Source organism: Cervus canadensis, chromosome 16 (genome assembly GCF_019320065.1).
Source record: "Cervus canadensis isolate Bull #8, Minnesota chromosome 16, ASM1932006v1, whole genome shotgun sequence".
NCBI lineage: Eukaryota > Metazoa > Chordata > Mammalia > Artiodactyla > Cervidae > Cervus > Cervus canadensis.
This window is the reverse complement of record NC_057401.1, coordinates 8065751-8084412: the sequence shown is the minus strand read 5'-3', so window position 1 is coordinate 8084412 and position 18662 is coordinate 8065751. Positions and strand designations below refer to the sequence as shown.

At 35.0% G+C, this 18662-nt stretch overlaps 1 protein-coding gene across 1 annotated transcript in view; it reads left to right on the top strand.

The window, feature by feature from the left end:
* FCHO2 (FCH and mu domain containing endocytic adaptor 2) overlaps window positions 1-18662 on the top strand; it is a 129250-nt gene that overhangs the window by 91338 nt on the left and 19250 nt on the right. Inside the window, exons 17-22 of the mRNA XM_043488544.1 lie at window positions 1272-1366; window positions 5778-5881; window positions 8657-8786; window positions 13053-13164; window positions 16793-16948; window positions 17298-17430. Of these exons, the coding sequence (XP_043344479.1) occupies window positions 1272-1366; window positions 5778-5881; window positions 8657-8786; window positions 13053-13164; window positions 16793-16948; window positions 17298-17430 (730 nt within the window). The remainder of the gene's footprint in view (window positions 1-1271; window positions 1367-5777; window positions 5882-8656; window positions 8787-13052; window positions 13165-16792; window positions 16949-17297; window positions 17431-18662) is intronic.

Genomic DNA, 18662 nt, shown 5'->3' with positions numbered 1-18662 from the left:
TTCATTTTTAAAGATAAGTTGTTTAGTGTTTTAAGACTTTGTTTTCAGGAATCATTTATGCAGTTATGATTCTGTACTTTATCATAAGTGTGTTTCCATGTGGGTACATGTTGTGATATTGGATCTCTACTTATAAAGTGATTGTGATTTTATTATCGTGGACTTGTTTTCTCAGATTTCTAAAAAATACTTTAAATAATGGTAGTTTGATACATTAAATTATTTTCAAATGAGGATTAATTTTATTTTTATGCATAAATATATACAATTTTTATTTGTCAAAAATACTTCACTAGAGTTGGGAAAATTAGTTAAAGAAGGGGTACAAAGGTCAGCTGTTCAGAATAGAGGTTAAGCATCTTAAAAGGGGTATGACTAGAATGAAAAAGAGAAACATTTATATAAAAGTTTGTATTAAAGTGAAGAGCAAAAAAAAAAATAAAGTGAAGAGCCAGGATTGGAATCCTGAGAGTAACTAGTTTGGAGGATTCCAAGAGGTTAGTGGAGGAAAATCTTTGGTTATGCAGCACGTTGAGGTTTCTGAAATGAAAATGTTCATGCTCTTGATTTTGTAGTTAGTCTTGGTAACCTCTCATAAAAAGGCATCTATGACCCATACATCTGGTGGCCCAGGCATGGATTACGTAGGGAGAAATTCTGCCTGTGTGTGATCTACTGCAGTGGTCAGACCATTGAAGTTTGTAGAGTCATTTATATAGATAGGGCTTAAGCCACCACCCTGTACATAAAAGGTACTTTTTAAAAAGTCCTTTACCCCCTTTCTTCATCTTCGATAATAAATATGGCCTTATAAAATTTCTATCTGATTTCATGTCACTTAAGAAACTTCTGTCCAAGACTGGGTTCTAGGTGTGAATTCACAGATCTGACACTGCCATAGAGTTAGCTACGTGAGTTTAAGCAGCTCTTTTAGACTCCCCATGCTGCTTTTCATTTGTAAAACTGAAATTAATTTCCATTCTGGCAGCTCCTTTGATTATTAGAATATAACAAGATTTAATTAGTAGGGATTAAGCTATTCTCACTTAAGAACTTCACATAATGTTATTGTAGGTTCTGTTTATAGCAGTTGATAAATAGTTTATTAAACCTATTTACCTGCTAATTAAGTTCTTCATAAATTCAACTGGCAGAATATCCAGTTCTTTGATCATATATATTGCTGTTGTAATTCTTTCTGTGTATTCCTAGATGTTATACTAATAAAATGCTCATTTGCTAAAATGCTTATTTTTAAAATGTTCTGATAGGAAAGGGACCAGTGATTTACTTGCTTGGGACCCCCTGTTTGGACCATCTCTTGATTCATCTTCTTCAGCTTCATTAACTTCATCATCATCATCAGGTAAATATATTTATTTTTTTAAACTGTAAAGGAATGCAGCAGTTATTTTTTCTAACTGATTTATCCATTACTTCTATGTTGTACTTAACTATCAACAATTTAGCTTGTCCTCTGATCATATTGCCATATAAAAGTAATTTTATACTGATTTGTTAACTTACGTTAAAGACCATATGGCTTTCAAGTAAAAATTCATCAAAAACCAACTTTTTTCCCTTTGTATATTACTGCACAAATAATAATTTTTAGTATTCAACTGCATAGATGTGTGTTAATATTAACTAGTCCATTCTTGATGTACATTCAAATTGCACCTAATTTTTAGTGTTATGGACATTCATAGATATAACAGATTTTGTCCACACGTCTCATATCCTTATAATAATTTATCAATACAAGATTTAGGAGTCCCAAGATATGCCCATTGATGCTTACTGTCAAACTGCTTTCCAGAAAGGCTTCAGCACTTCCCAAGAAGTGCATGAAAGAACTTAATGAATGCATTTTAGGTATTCTTCTGGAAAGAATATATTAAATTCCTCTTTTTTTCAAAATATAAAATCCCATTAGTCAACAATCAAAGCCTGTTTAATAAAACTGCTTGTTCAAAAATGGAAAATAAAATCACTTTAAGTTGATCTTCAAACTTCTTTAGGATTTCAGAAATGCTGTACAGTATTTAGAGTTAAAGTGTTGCATGAAGTCCTTTTTATTGTCAGTATTTTATATATGAAAAAATTAAAGTTCAGAGATGATTAGGAACTTCTCTAACACCATATAAGTAGGAAATGAAGCATAGATTCAAACCTGGATTTTACTAATTCCAAAATCTTCGTTCAATTCATCATACTCTGGCAGATTAACCAAACAGTAAGCCACATTGAAACACTTTGCTATAAATACTAAATAAACACTAGTATTTACATTTGGATTGTTTGGAAACTAATGTTTTTTAGTTTTAGAAATTATGTGGATTTTAGGCAACCTTAACTGAAACAATCGAGAATTTTGAAGAGCAAGAACCAGTCGTTAGGTAATTGAACATATTCTGAAGTGGCATTATAGCCTTTCTCATTTGGCTTTTGTTTACTGTTCACTTTTAGGAAACTGATCTTACCAGTGGATCTTATAAGTAAAATAATTGTATAGGAAAAACTGAAGTTGTATTAAGGTCTCTTTTTATTTAGTAAAAATGTCAGAATACTGTGTCATTTTGTTTTTAGAATGAAGAATGTCCTAATTTTAATTTAGTTAGTATTATGAATTGGTTTTTTATCTTTAATCAAAGTTTTCATATTGTCTGTTCTTACAGAGGTTTCCATCATACAGAAATTTCTTCATAACTCCACCATTGTTTCTCACTATTTTCTTTAGCACAGTCTCTTTCTTTTCAAAAAATTGCTCTTTTCCTCTTGCTACCATCTAAAGAATGTTTTCCCCGTATTACTTTCAGCTTCAGGTAAAACAAAAAAATGATACTTTAGCTGTCATTTGATGTTAGTAGGTCGGGAGTGATAAAACTTTTTTTTGCTTATTTTAAAACTTATTTTGATATGCCTTTTAAAACCTTCCTATTAAGTCTAAAAAATATTATTTTCCCTTCAAAGAATGTTAGTGATGTTGAAAAGAGTCATTCTGCTGTGCAATAATTATTATTAGGTCTTCACCTGGACAGGATATAATTATTGATAAAACTGATGAATACATTATGATGATTCTATTTCATAAGACTGGCTGTAAATGAACTTACTAAATAGGCATTTTGTCTTAAATTTCTTTCCCCTCTTTTTGCAGTACATGTCCCCTTTATTTTAGCATCATCTACACCAATAACCCATTTTCACTTTAGAATGGGCCAGGTTGTCAGATTATTCCCTCCTCACTTTTGTTCCCTCCAGAATGTTAGTTCATTAATGACTCCATCTCAGCTGAACTAGTCTAAGAAAACAATTCCTATCAGTAACTGACAACATTAAACCCTTCAGTGTTTTGTATTTAAAAAACATGCTTAGAGCTTGGTATAGAAGTATTTTCAGTTGCTTTTTCTACCATATAGATTATAAATGTCATATATGTATAACATACATACAAATTTATATATAATAAAAACATGTATATAAAATTTAATATAAATATCTCATACCTGCCTCCCCTTTGATGAGTGCTAGTATAGACCATCTCCTCTCCAACACTGATGTCGCCTGTCTTACTTCCTGTGACAGTTTTCAGTTTTACCACTTGTTGAGGAACACATGTACCTAGCACCATCGCTTTGACACCTTGCCAAATCTTTCAGACTTTTACTGACTCTCAGCACTACCTTTTGCTCCTCTGGGAAAACAAGAATAATTCTGGCTTTATATGTTTTGGGGCCTTAAATTTAGTTCCTTATTCTCATAATTATTTTCCCCAATTAGTATAAAGTTTGAGCTCCTTGTCTTGTTCCATGTATTATTAAAATTTTCTGTTGTTGAGTAATTAAAATAATACTAACCTGAAGGAAGAACTATTTGGCTGTATAGATTTATATTTTAATTTTAGGATTTTCCTGTTGCTTCTAGTTCTCAGTTGCTTTCTTCTGTTGCTGCTGTTCTTAATGAACAAAATAGGAACTCCTCTTTTCTCTCCCAGATTGATTTGTCTGGGCTGTGTGATAATTGACAGTTTACTTGAAACCAGGTCAGATTTTGGGTCTAGAAAACCAGATTATTCCACCAACCCTCTCTGCTCTCCTGCTGTGATGACACCACCAGCAAGCATAAAAAATTTTCTTCTGCTTCATGGTTGCAAAGTTGGTGGATTTCTTTTACTGATGAACTTGTTAAAATTACTAGTGGAGCCCAGAAGGTACTCCAGAGATTGCATTGTAAAGCTAAATGAAAATACTTTCAGGCTCTCTGGTGCTTTGGATAGATTTGTTTATAATTAATCTACTATAACTTATAATTAATAGATTAATTTATAAACAGTAAAGTCAATGAATATTGCTGTTAGTTTTTCTCAAAAAGCAAATTCTGATTATTTGAAGAAGTGGAACTTGACACTCCTACCAGGCTTGGATTGTTCCATAGTGAAGTTTCAAGTGTTAGTACCTCTGCTATGGTAAGCCCTCTCACAAGCGTGAGGTAGCTTAAGTGTTGGTCACTGCTGGTTTCGTTGATAATGAACACATCTTTGAAGTAAATGTGTCATCGCACAAGGAAGTATTCCGCCCTCAGGTTAGTTCACATTTCTTCCAGTGTTCAGCTTAAGGTAGGGGTGCAGCATGAAAGAACTGGTGCTGACTGGAAGACGGCAGCTGCTAAACTTGATTTTTTATCAGGGTTTTACTGTTTTCTTCCAGCAGCCTGAACTGTGCTTGCATCTGTTATCTCTTCATATGATCTGCTTTCTAGATAACCCCGTACCCCCTGCATTTGCTTTCACTCCTGTGTAACTGCCTTTTTCTTTGGGTCTCTCCCGACCACCCCCACGCGCCTTCCTTATACTCCTCCATTGCTGACGGAGAGTTCTCAGCTCGACTGTTTGCTTTTCTGTGTACGTACTTAGGCACTTCCTTATATGTTTAACATGGCACATTGTAAACTTGCAGAACTTACCGAAATATGTTCTTCAATCTGAATTATAGGCCCATTTTTTAGAATGGACCAAAAGAATTTGAAGGTCATTTTAATTAAAGATTATTTAAATGTATTTGCTTCCATTCTACATTCTTGCTTTGATTATGCTAATACATGTGTAACTTTTGATAATATACACTTGAACTTTATTCATTAATTTCTGTCATGCTGAGAGTTATTTTTATTAGGACTACTAAGATTTGTATTTCTGGTTTTTAAAACTGCAACATTTGCAAATAGTCTTGAAAAACATTGAACACTAAATTTATGTAGGATTTAGGAAGTTAATATATAATTTTCTATGTTTGCCAAAAATTAATTATAGTGATTTGGGGAAGGTTTTTGTAAACTAATAAGATATTTTGATTGTCACCAAAAAATGGCACAGCGTGGTTCAACTTAAAAGTGAGATTACAAGTTTAATTAAGGTAGGTATTTTATTTAGAGTTCATGTTATTACTTTGAAGATGTTGCTTCAAAGACTTGGTCTTAAATAACTGTAAAGTACAAGTATTGGCAAGAAACTAAAGACCTTAGGCCTTAAATTGGTTTATTTTTACTTTATTAGATTTAATTTTTATATGTATAAATAATTGAAGCTAATATAATTTATAATTGTCAGTTTTATTGAAAACTTCATTTTTTTCAGGAATATTACTGGTAACTCTGAGAAAAAGAACTTCTGAAAAATGAGCTTTGAATCCTAACGATTCCTCTGTAAGGGAATGTTTTTATCTAAGGATTGCTATGTATTAATGATTTTCTTCAAATTCTCTTTTTCTACCCACCAGCCAGGCCCACAACTCCTCTTTCTGTAGGCACCATTGTTCCACCTCCAAGGCCTGCTTCCAGACCAAAGCTTACTTCAGGCAAACTCTGTGGGATTAATGAAATAGTAGGTACTCAGTTTTCTTTTTCATTATAACTGTTTTGATTTAGTATGCAAATGATATTTTTCTATATGTTCCTTTACTGCTAAATCCTTGGCATTTTCTACTCAAGTCTTCACAGTACAGAAAAATTTCCCCTGCTAATACTTCCTTCACTTTCTTATATTATCTCAGTGATCATACCTGTGGAGCAATACCATTGTTCCGAAGAAAGAGATTTCCTAAGAAAGTTACCACATTATGAAAATATAATTCAGACCCATTGTTTCATAATTAAGCAGTTTTCATATAATTCTGCTTAAAGTCAGATATTAAGGAAGAAATGGTGGCCTGTTCTTAGGCCTAGAAATATTCTGCTAAGGGAGTCCTGGTGGACATAGAGTCCAGCTTTCTTTATTTTATACATAAAGCATCTGGAGCTCATATCACTTAATTGACTTGTAAAAGTACATATTGCTTTAAAAAAAAGAAAGGTGTTGGTCTTCAAAAGTTGTCAGATCATGAGAGAAAACATATGGGTTCTATTCAGAGTCAGGCTCTCCCAAACTAGTCTTCTTTCCTGCAATCTGTTCTGCTTTACTTCATCTTTTACTTGCCAGTTTAATTGCCAGAATTAAATTTCTGAGTGTCAAGCTTAATCTTTTCCCCTGATACACATCTGCAGTATTACCCCATAATCCATGTATTGAATGTTTTAGCTGAATCTACGGGGCTTTTCATAAAATTGCCTTAGCAACCTGCATTACCAGACCAACTGTCCAGCTTTTTCCTCTTTGCATCCTACCAGTCACTCAGAAGTGAAGTGAAGTGAAAGTCACTTAGTTGTGTCTGACTCTTTGCGACCCCATGGACTGTACAGTCCGTGGAATTCTCCAGGCCGGAATACTGGAGTGCGTTGCCATTCCCTCCTCCAGGGGATCTTCCCAACCCAGGAATCAAACCCTGGTCTCCCACTTTGCAGGCGGATTCTTTACCAGCTGAGCCACCGGGGAAGCCCACCAGTCATGCAGAACTTCCCACTGTTCCCCAAATGCATCATGCTTTTCTGGGCATCAGTGTTTCCATTGTGCGCCCTCTGTTTGAAATGCCCCTTAGTTTTCTGTGTAGGAAACTGCACTCTCTCGTTAAGATCCTGCTAAATGTCAGCACCTAGGTCAAAGCCCTCTTTGTTCTTTACTCCCCACTCCATTATGAGGACAGTGGATTTAATTATTCTCTGTCATTCTCTTCCTTATACCCATATACTTTTTATATTTCATTTAGTGCATAGATCATATTGTATATACAGTTGACCCACAATTGATTCTCCATTTCTGTGGGTTCTGCACCCATGGATTAAAAATATTTGAGGTGGGGGGAACCTCCAGAAAATTTGCCATACACTAGCAGCTATTTATATAGCATTTACATTGTATTAGATGTTATAAGTAACCTAGAGATGATTTAAAGGGTATGTGCTCCCTTCATTGTACTATGTCTTAGCCAATTTCATATCTTTAATAGTCTACTAATGCCTTAATACATTATGTCGATGCCTTAACATAACACCTGACACCTCATGTTCTGTACCACCTCCATCTGTATATATCCACAGCCACATTTTTACACCACTGTATTTTTTTAACCCGCTGTCCATAATAATGAGTCATCAGAAAGCCATTCTCTGGAACTAATACCTTATTTGGTATTAGTTATTTGGGGACACAGAGTTTTACTAAGTATAAAGCATTTGAGGCAGTATAATCTAATTTTTATAAAAGTGTTTATAAATTGTTGGTTTTGTTGGTTTTCTGCCTTCTGTTTTTATGTTCTTCAAATAACTGGGGACAGAAACTGTGTCTGTCACTTCTTTGTATCTAGTACCCATGATTTGACAGGTAGTAGGCACTAGGTAAATACTTAATTCACATAACTTTATAAGCAGGAAAGGGTTGTTTTTAATTAAGTTCAGTATTCTATATTTTAAAAATGAAACACCTCAGGAAGTGTTGCTAATGTATTATTGGAACAGTTATGAATTTGGAAGGAAAAAATCCATCCACCAAGTAAAAGATAAATGAATTAGAATCATATTTTTTGTATTTTTGTTTAACCAGAAAACTGGGAAGACAATAGAATTAAGATTTACTCCTCTGAATGGGGTAAACTTTTCTCAGTGAGGAGGCATTAACAATGAATTATGTAGACAGATTTGCCAAAAGTGAAGCAATATTTAGAAAGAAAATGCTTGCTTCAAATAAAAAAAAGAGTGAAAGCTCAGATAATACTAAGACCTCCTCAGACTAAATCAGGCAAAGCTAATATAGACAGCTCATAAGACAGAAATGCCACTTTTGTTTTTATCTATAGAATTAGCTAAAGTTTTTTTAAGTATTATTTTTCCTTCTTCTAAGGTTCATCTATTCATTGTTGGCAAGAGTGCAGAAAAATATTCTCTTATATTATTATAGGCAGTAGGGTAAAGTGAGTTACCCAAATGGGAAGCAGTTTGGCACTATGTATGAAAAGCTTTCATACTGTTTAATAATTTAACTTCTGAGAATCTATCTTAAGTACACTTTTTAAAATACAGAAAAAGTTGTATATAAAAGATTCTTTTGACAGGATTATTTTAAAATAGTCTTTTCAGCTCTATGGAATCTAATTGTGAGTTTTAAGAAACACAATAAATCTGGTTTATTAATAGTATGTTAAAACTAATCTTACTTGATACCTAAAAATATTTTCTGATAACTGGGGGATTGTTTGAGCATTTTGGTAAATGACATTTTGTTTTTAAGCCCAGGCCATTCAGCCCACCTATAACTTCTAATACCAGCCCACCTCCTGCTGCTCCATTAGCGCGGGCAGAAAGTTCTTCCTCCATCTCATCTTCTGCTTCACTAAGTGCTGCCAATACCCCCACTGTAGGTAAGTAAGTATCGCAGATTGCATGCAAAAGTTAACATATGCATGACAGATATGATCAGGTTGATTGATGGTAGTAAAGTTTTAACATTTGACATTTTGGTTTTTTGAAACAACCTAGCATTATCAAACTAATAATGATAGTTTCTTTTCTTTTTCACATTTTATATTATCTGAGTAGAGAATTTTAATCATGATTAGCACTGTTAAGAATGCATCAAACTTAGAAACTTTTGCCCAATATGAATACAGTTGAAGGCAGAATATGATGAGGTACTTTCTACTGTGAGTTGATATTTGCATTCCTAAAAAAATTTGTTTTAAAAAGCAGTTGACTCTGTGAAAAGAAAGAGGTCTTTGTGCTTGCAGTGTGGTCCTTGGACCTGTAGCATCTGTCTGTATCACCTGGGAACTCAAGTTAGAGACTCTGGAGTGGGCTAGCAATCTTTGAAGAGGCCTTCCAGGCAATTCTGATGCATGTTAAGTTTCAGAATCCCAACTCTAATTAAGCTGATTTAATTATACTGAATTTGATTTGTCAAAATTCAGGAGAAATGCATCTTCTGTGTGTATCCATTATAAAAATGGCATGAGTGGTACAGGCTGAGAGAAATGATTTGATTTCTAAATGTCTGAACATGGTGTTACTATTTTATTTTATATACCTTTGTGAGCATACTGTTTTTTCCATTTTCCAACTTTATGTAAATAATATATTCAATAAGTATTTCTGTTTGCTGTAACAGGCATTTTCTTTTTATATCTTGTTTGCATATGTGGTTTTCTTACTTTTTATTTCCATAGAATCTGTATTTTAGTCGTAAAGAACATAGATGGGTCCTGTTAGAAATCAAGCAGGTCTGAGTTACCAAAATTGCTTTAGTCTTTTCCCATTACCTAGATAATTCATAAGGTTTTCTGTTTGTAAAGGAAACTTTAATTTCAATTAAGTTGGAAAATACTTGTTTGTAGTTTCAGCCAGTACTGGCAGTAGGAGAATCAACGCAGGCGGCATTGGTGGTGCAGGCATGCGGGATGTGATGTGGGCTTCGCGCAACAGTTTCTTTGAATCCACCTAAAATGTTCTCTTTCTATATTGTGATATTTATTCAGCTCTCTGTTCAGATTTAAGTCTTTGATGATTCTTGTTCTTGAGAGTATTTTCTTTTCCTGCAATATTTTGTTTTATTTAAATACGATAGAAGATGATAATTTGATTGGGACCCTCTCTGAAACTGAAAAGCACTGTGAAACTGCACAAGGTATTGTATTGAAAGCAGATGTGTGTGTTGACTAATGATCCTGAAGTACATCTAAAACACTGTTACCCAGTTTTTCCTTTTCCAGCAATGTATGGTGTTTCAGAAATCAAGAATAACTCTAAGGTTTAACTATCTCAATTTTGTACTAATTATGTCCAGTTTCTATACAGTATCTATTGATGATACTGGATAAATTATAAAAATATACAGTATTTTTGCATTATCTTCCATCCCCCCGCTCTTCTTTCCTATTGAGATATAACAATAAATATTACCTCTGGAGCTAATAGAAGCAGAGAAAAACTGATTAGGAAAGAACCAGAAAGAATATATGAGTGTAAAGAAAACTATATTATAAAGACATCCAAAGCAAAGGCTATCATACAAAAACCACTCATACAGTGAGCTGAAGTTAGAGGCATGGAGGCAAGAAGTAGTAGGGGGTAAGCACCTGTTTTTCACGCCTGAGCTGAAAGGAATTCCACAAAAATATATTCATTGATTGTTACAAAGGTAGGTACTCTTTATTTCAGCTTTCTCTGTGTGCATTTTCAAAACACATACAGTGTTTAAATATGCAACAGTTAAGTCAGAATGCATATTATCCTTAAAAAGAATATCCAAGGAATTATTTCTATACAATGAGTTATTCTGAATAATACAGTACACATTTAAACTTTTTAGGGACTTAAGTACATATTTCCTATGTCAAACGTTTTAAGTATGCATATGCAGTATGGTCTTGGAAACAAAAATGGAAAATGGAGGATATGCAAAAATGTTAAGTAGATTTTGAGTTTTTTCCCTAACTCTCCAATACTTTTTCCTTCTCACCAGTATTTCAATAACAGGCTTTACAATTTATGGGGAAACCATTTCAAGAATGTCATTTTATATGCCCAAATTGGATAATTGAAATGAATAACTTTGTAGGTTCTTTTGATTTTTAATGTCAGAGCAGTAGCAGACATTAATGTTACCCCTGACTGTGTGTAAATACTCACAGTATTTGTAGATTATTTAAGGGAAAAGATTAATTTCATATTTAGGAAAATATAATTTTCTCTAATAGAAGATTACTATTGCCTTCCTCTTTCTCTGAAAATATGCTTTCCTGAATTTCTAGTGACTCTCTAGTTTAGAAAAATATATTTTTTAAAAAATTGGACTAATTTAGATTTACAGTGAAATTTTCCCACTGCATGAATGTGTGTTTGCATAGTTGTAATCACATATCCTAGAAACCACTGCGTCTTGATCAAGCCCTTCATTTAATTATCTCTCGCCTCATCTTGAATCCCTGTCAAGGCATTTGTATCTTCAATCCAGGATTCACTGTGTTCAGTGATCTTGCAGAATGAAAAACATAATCATGTTTCTTTTAAACATTTTCAGTGGCTTTTAGTGCCAGAAGGATAAAATTAAAGGTCCTCCATGTCCTGTCTGGGTCATAAACACTTCTTCAGACACATTTTCATGTCTTTTCATCACTCAGCCTATCACCCACAAAGTATGTTTCTGATTTACAAAAAAAAACTACTGTGGTTCAAAAAGGCACCATTTCTTCCATGCCTCTTTGGCAAAGTGTCTGGCATATATTAGTGCTTAGTAAATAGTAGCTGTTGTGATTTTGTGAATACATTTTATTATTGAGTTTATTTTTGTATGAAATTTTAAGTTGTCTTGTTAGAGAGGATTTACTTTCCCAGTGACCTAGAAACAGCAGTTCCTGTTTCTGTGTATTTTTAATCACTGAGCCATTTTTTTTAAATTATGAAGAACCTTCTAAATCATAATTTGTCAAAATCTTTAACATTATAAAATCTTCCTGTCCTCTAAAGGTAACAAAAGCTCTTTCTCGTTGTTTGTAGGATACTAAGTTTAGTTGCAAGGCAAAGAAAACTGATTTTTGTCAGAAATAATATTTAGGTATCACGAAGTAACTAACATTGAAATAAAAATACCTGGTGGTTGTGAACATTGTATAGTGTTTACATATCAAAAACGTACATTTAGATTTCAGAGGTACATGTTGATCTAGGTAATTTTTTTCTTTAACAGTGAATAATTATTGATTTATTTCTATAAAATTGCATCATAAATTATGTGTTAAAAGAAACGTTCCACTTTCCAATCAGTAACAATAATGGTAAGGCATAAATGAGAAGAGTACATTTGTAAAGAAAAAAAAAAAAAGGCAATGCACTATTTGAAGGGATTTTTCTGTCATGAAGTAAAACCAGATACTTTGTATAGGTTTTTAAAATACACATGCATTGTTTACATTTTGTTATGCTTTTAAAACATGTATGATTTGTCTCTAAAGGTATCTTACTAAGTGAGCTTTATGTCAGGAATGTTATACCCAAATGATGTTATTAGTCATATTTCAAGGAAGGATAATATGGGAATATAGTACAAGCATTAGACAAAGAAGAGGTAAAAGAGAATTACAGCAACCCACTCCAGTGTTCCTGCCTGGAAAATCCCATGGACAGAGGATCCTGTCAGGCTATAATTCATAAGGGTCGCAAAGTGTCAGACATGACTGAGCGTGTGCACACACACACACATACAGACACAATGATAAGTAAATGATCACATTACATTGCTCATTTAGAAGTACCTAATGGATAGAGATCCCTTAAGTAGAAAAATCCAGTTTAATTACCTTATATATGTGGGTAGAACCGGAGAGAATTTAATATCTGAATGGTTTTGAAGCCATATTTTAGTGACTTCAGCTCTTCATGTGAAGAGCTTTTTCCCCTCTGACATTCCTTAACCCAACCCTTCTGTGTCATTCCATTAAAAGTGTGACATGTTTTCCTGACTTTTTATTTGTCCAGTTTGTTTCATACTGTTTTTTAACCAGATTTATACTTGGGGCATCTTTGAAACCAGTAATAGAGTTAATTGTGACAAGCTAACATTTTGACTCCACTCTGTCTTGGTATTCAATAAATATCTTTCTATAGGCTTAACAGATGACTTGTGTTTATTCTAGGTGTGTCACGAGGTCCCAGCCCTGTCAGCCTTGGAAATCAAGACACCCTGCCTGTGGCAATTGCCCTCACAGAGTCTGTTAATGCCTACTTTAAAGGGGCAGATCCCACCAAGTTAGTTTTTAAAAGATGTGTGTGTGTGTGTGTGTGTGTGCAGGGGACTTGGTGGTAAATTTTGAGAGTTATCTTTTGATTCTCTGTAGGCTAGGGTTTTCTGTTACTTGTTTACTTGCTTTTTGCTACCAAATATAGTCATTTAGAGATTGTCTTTCAGATGTAAGAAGCCACTATAATCAATAATGTTGGCTTTTTTCTAGTTTATGTACCTTTTTGGCCAGGTTTTATGACCAGTGTGACACATCTGTTGTTTAACACATCTGTAGAACAGGATTGTCGGAGAAGACAGTGGCACCCCACTCCAGTACTCTTGCCTGGAAAACCCCACGGGTGGAGGAGCCTGGTAGGCTGCAGTCCATGGGGTCACGAAGAGTCGGACACGACTGAGTGACTTCACTTTCATGCATTGGAGAAGGAAATGACAACCCACTCCAGTGTTCTTGCCTAGAGAATCCCAGGGACAGGGGAGCCTGGTGGGCTGCCGTCTATGGGGTCACACAGAGTTGGACACCACTGAAGCGACTTAGCAGCAGCAGAAGCAGAACAGGATTGTGGCAGCTGACCTAGATGGGGATAGAACTCTGAATCTTCACCTAATGTGTATCTTTGGTGAAAGTGTGATTTTTGCAAGAGAGACCTACAGTGTATATCTATTTACAGCAGACTCTTAAAGGATTAGTTTAACCTCTTTTAAGAAAATGATCTTCGGGTGAATGATCACTCTTATTTATTTTCATGTATAACATTCATTCATTAAATATTTTAGTGCTAAATATGTGTAAGACTATTATAAGTTTTCATTGTTGTGAAAGAAAGTTTATTAGTTTTCTCTTGAGATAATGTAAGCTCTGTAGAGAAGAATTTTTGTTTACTAAAGTATCCTCAGCACTTAAAACAGAGTCTTACGTATGGTAAGTGCTCAAATATTTTATGAATGAGTGTTTTGAACGAATAATGTTATTTATGAAAAGTAGAGGTATTGATAATATGCTGTGAAGAAAAATAAACCAGGTTAAGGGAATAAACAGTTAACAACAGTCAGCTACTATTTTAGATAAAATGATCAGAGAAAACCTTTTTGAGGTTGATTTAAGTAGATGTGTGAAAGACATTGAGGGAAGAGCAAGCCATGCACATAACTTGAGTGAAGAGCATTCTAGGAGGTGTAAGGGACTCGGGTAGAAGCACACTTGAAATATTCAGGAAACAGCAGAGAGAGAACCATGTCACTGAGTAGACGTAAACAGAGAGGAAGGTCGTCACGATAAGTCCACAGACGGGACAGACCAAGCTGGGTGTTGCAGACCCTGATAGCGAGGTTGCAATTCATTCTGGGTGAGGTGTGAAGCAAGTCGAGACTTTTGAGTAGAGAAGTAATAAGTTACTAACCTCTGTTTTCGAAGTAGCGCTCTGCCTGCTGTATGGAGAATAAACTAGGAGGAGTCAGAGTAGATGCAGAGAGAAAGGGTTAACCAGTGGAGTCCAGGTGAGAGATGATGGTTGTTTGTATAAGGGTATTAGCAGAGGAGATGGTGAGTGGTAATGGGAGTTCTGAGTATATTTTGAAAAGAAGAGTTGTCAAGATTGTTGAGGGTGTAGATTGCTAAATTTGAAGTACTTGTTAAGACAGCTTAGTGGAGATGTTGATGATAGTTGAATGCATGATTCTGGAGTTAGGGAGATAGGTTCAGATTAGAGAGAAAGTATTTGTAAGTTATTCGTTTGTACATGACACTTTAAACTGGGGCATTAGGATGTAAAGAAGAGATCTGATGAGAACTTAAGCCCTCCCCCCCTCCCCCCCTCCCCCCCCAGTGTTTAAATGATCAGCAGTGGAGTTTGGGACAGTAAGCAATATGAGAGGTGAGGAGAGAACCAATAGAGCAGTGTCCCAGAAACTGAATAAACTCTTTCATGAAAGCAGGTGTCAGGTCAAGAAAAATTGATCATTGACATTATAGAGGTCATTAATGACCTTCACAAGAGCAGCTCTAGTAGACTGGTGGAGATGAAAGCCTGCTTCAGGGGAACTCAGGAGCGTGAGATGATGCAAATACAGACAGCTGTATTCAGAGAGCAAATGTTAGGCAGTTCTTTTAGGATAGTTTGCTCTAAGTAGAAGCAGAGAAAGTGGGCGGTAGCAGGAGAGAAATCAGAGGAGGCTTTTATTAATTTTAGTTTTTGTGTTTTTAAAAGATAATAGGCATTTCAGTATGCATGTGGGAAAAATCTAATATTTATGGGAAAAATTGAACCTGCAGGAAAGGGGACAATTGCATGAGTGAAATTCTTCAGTATGAGATGTGCTACAGGACAGAAGTGACAGGATTAACCTTAGGTGCATAGACTTATTATCTGTTGAAATAGAAGGGAAGGCAGAAGGTTTAGATGGCTTCAGCCTAAGGGAGATTTAGGATTTTAGCAGTGAGACTATGAGGAAGTTCTTTTCTCATTTTATTTTCTTCATAAAATTTAAAGGAAAGTCATTGACTGCAGGTGGAGGGGGTGATATTTTACGTGTTAAAGGAGAAAGAAAATATGAATGTAGTCGAATATCCTATACCAATACTAAGGGGGTTCCAATTGAGAGTTCTGGCTATATAGTTATATGTTTTTCTCTAGTCACGTTCAGCCATATAGAAGGGGGTGAGGAGCAGGATTCAGTTAAGACTTTTGCCAAGCAAGCATAGTCTAATGAGAGAGAACCAAGGGGTGGGTTATGCAAGGAGTATGCGTAATGATGGACCATGGAGTCTCAGTGAAGGGAAACTGAGGATGTGAACGGAAGGAAGAGTGAAGATTAGTGGAAAAGCTAGAAGGAACATGGATCATAGAGATTTTTTATGATGTTGGAGATGCAGTACTAGACGGAATGATTTAGAAACGTAGGAAGTGACTCCCCACTAACTGATCAGTGGGGAGTCAGACTGAGATGATAGAGGGGCTGAAGTGTGGCTGAGGTAGGCTGGAAGGCAGGATCATAGAGGGTAAGGGGCTGAAGAACTAGGTGACCAAAGTATTGAGGGGATTATCTGTGTGGATATTGAAATCACTAAAAATTTATGATAGGAGTAGTGGTACAGTGACAGATTGACAGTGGGTCAGGAGCTGAAATTTTTAGGAAATGAAATGTTGAAAATGATTTGAAGGGTTGTGATAGTAGTATAATCTGATGGTTTGAATTTTCAAAAGAAGGTGGTTCTTCTTTCAAAAGAATGTTTTTCAGAAGGAAGAAAGGATATATAGTTGTAAGAAGCAGTGAGAAGTAAGGCACCTACCACTGCCACCATCAGTCCCAGCACTTTGTAGGGTTTGGAGGGGAAAATAGCTACAGCTGGAGATAGTGTTACCAGGGAAGCAGTGGCCTTATGAGACCGCCAGGGGATGGTTTGAGCAAGCATTATCAGTGTGCTTCCATTTGTGTTTGGAATTTAATTCTAGGAAAGACTGGTGTTAGATGAATACATCATTTCACAATTAATCATTTTTTATTAAGAAATGATTCATCCATAATTATGATAAAATGCTATATATATAAATAAAGCCCCTTTTAAATATGCTTTAAATGGAGATTTAAATGCCTTATTTATAAACTGTTTAAATTTTTCACAATCTCCACTTTCAGGTGTATTGTGAAAATCACTGGTGACATGACAATATCATTTCCAAGTGGAGTTATTAAAGTCTTCACCAGTAATCCATCTCCAGCTGTGCTCTGCTTCAGGGTGAAAAATATCAGCAGACTAGAACAAATTCTTCCAAATGCACAACTTGTGTTCAGGTTTGTGTACTTCTGTTTTGAAGGTGAAATTCCTTTTTTAAGAGATTTTTTCTTTCTTCTTTGAAGCAATAATAGTTTGAAGACAGTACCAAAATTATGATTAATAAGGCTTTTGCTGTCTTTGTCTTATGTGTGCTGGTGGTGGTAATAGTTATTGTTAAATTCTTCTCTGCTGTACATCTTCACATCTTTTAGGCAGCCTCCTAACCATTCTTTATCCCCTAACTTTAATTTTTTCTATCCTATCTTTTGGTTCATTTTTACTAGTCTTTCCCAAGTCACCAAATTACTACAGAGAGGCAGAGAATAAAGATAAATAAAATAATGAAAATATTTCTTATACATACAGTGATCCATCACAGTGTGATTCTAATACAAAAGATTTCTGGATGAACATGCAAGCTGTTACTGTCTACCTCAAGAAGCTATCAGAGCAAAATCCAGCTGCTTCTTACTATAATGTAGATGTATTAAAGTATCAGGTAAGTATCATATCATTAACATTAAAATATTTTAATATCCAATTAAAATATTAGCAAATAGAATCTTGCATATCATTAAATAACATGTCACAGCCAAAATGAAGTTCATTTGAGCAATGCAAAGATATTTCAAAATTTTAAAGTCTTTTAATAAGCTTATTGAGATTTTGACCAATTTGATCAATTCACCACCTATTACCAATTATAATACTGAGTAAATATAAATATATGAATATGTCCTTCACCTGAAAAGACTAGCATATCTTAATAATGAAATACCTAAAGCATTGAAAGAAATGGCAAAGATACCTATTATTCCTATTAGTATGTAAGATTTTTCTAGATCTGTTAGTGTAGTTAGACAAGAGAATTAAGTAATTGGTGATAAATATGGGAGAGAACCAAAGTTATTAGTACAGGTGATATATTTCTGAATATATCAAGAGATATATTGATATCAATATATCTCAAGAGAATTGACTTAAAAAGTGATGTAGGAGAATTTAGCAAAGTGGTTATTTAAGAAATTAATATTAAAAATTAATAGCTTTCAAACAACCATTTAGGGAAACTAATGGAGAAAAATATTCACATCAAAAAAAAAAAAACTAATTAGAGCTGGAAACAGTGTCCAAGGTGGTAACACAGGAAGATCCTGAACTTACTTTCTCCCAGGGACACACCACATCTATAACTGCATGTGAAACGTTCCCTCTTAAAGAGACTGAAAGATAGCTAAGTGGCTTCTTCACATGAGCACATAAGAAAAGGACCACATTGAGGCAAGTAGGAGAGGCTGAGATCCAGCTTCACAGGCCTCAACCCCAGCAAGGCAGCTTATTTATGACCTGGATGGAACTCAGAAACCTGGAGCTTCTTCCTGAGGAACAAACGGTTTGTAACCAGCACAGACACCCAGCCTCTGAGACCTGCACTTGATAGACAAGTCCCTGAAACATCTGGCTTTGAAAACCAGTGGAGCTCACATCCACAGGAACCAAGGGCTGCAGGGATCTGAGAACCAGCTTTAAAGGGCTTGCATGCAGACTTATGCACTCTAGGTTCTAGCATACAAGCGACCATGTGAAGGAGATTTATTTGCTGATCTTAAAGTGTCAGTTTGAAGGGCCAGAGCATGAGGTGAACACTCTCCAGGGAATGAGGTGCTGGCGGGCACCTCTTTTGTTCTCTCCCTCTACTTTGCTGAAGCAAACAGGTACCACTTTATGTTT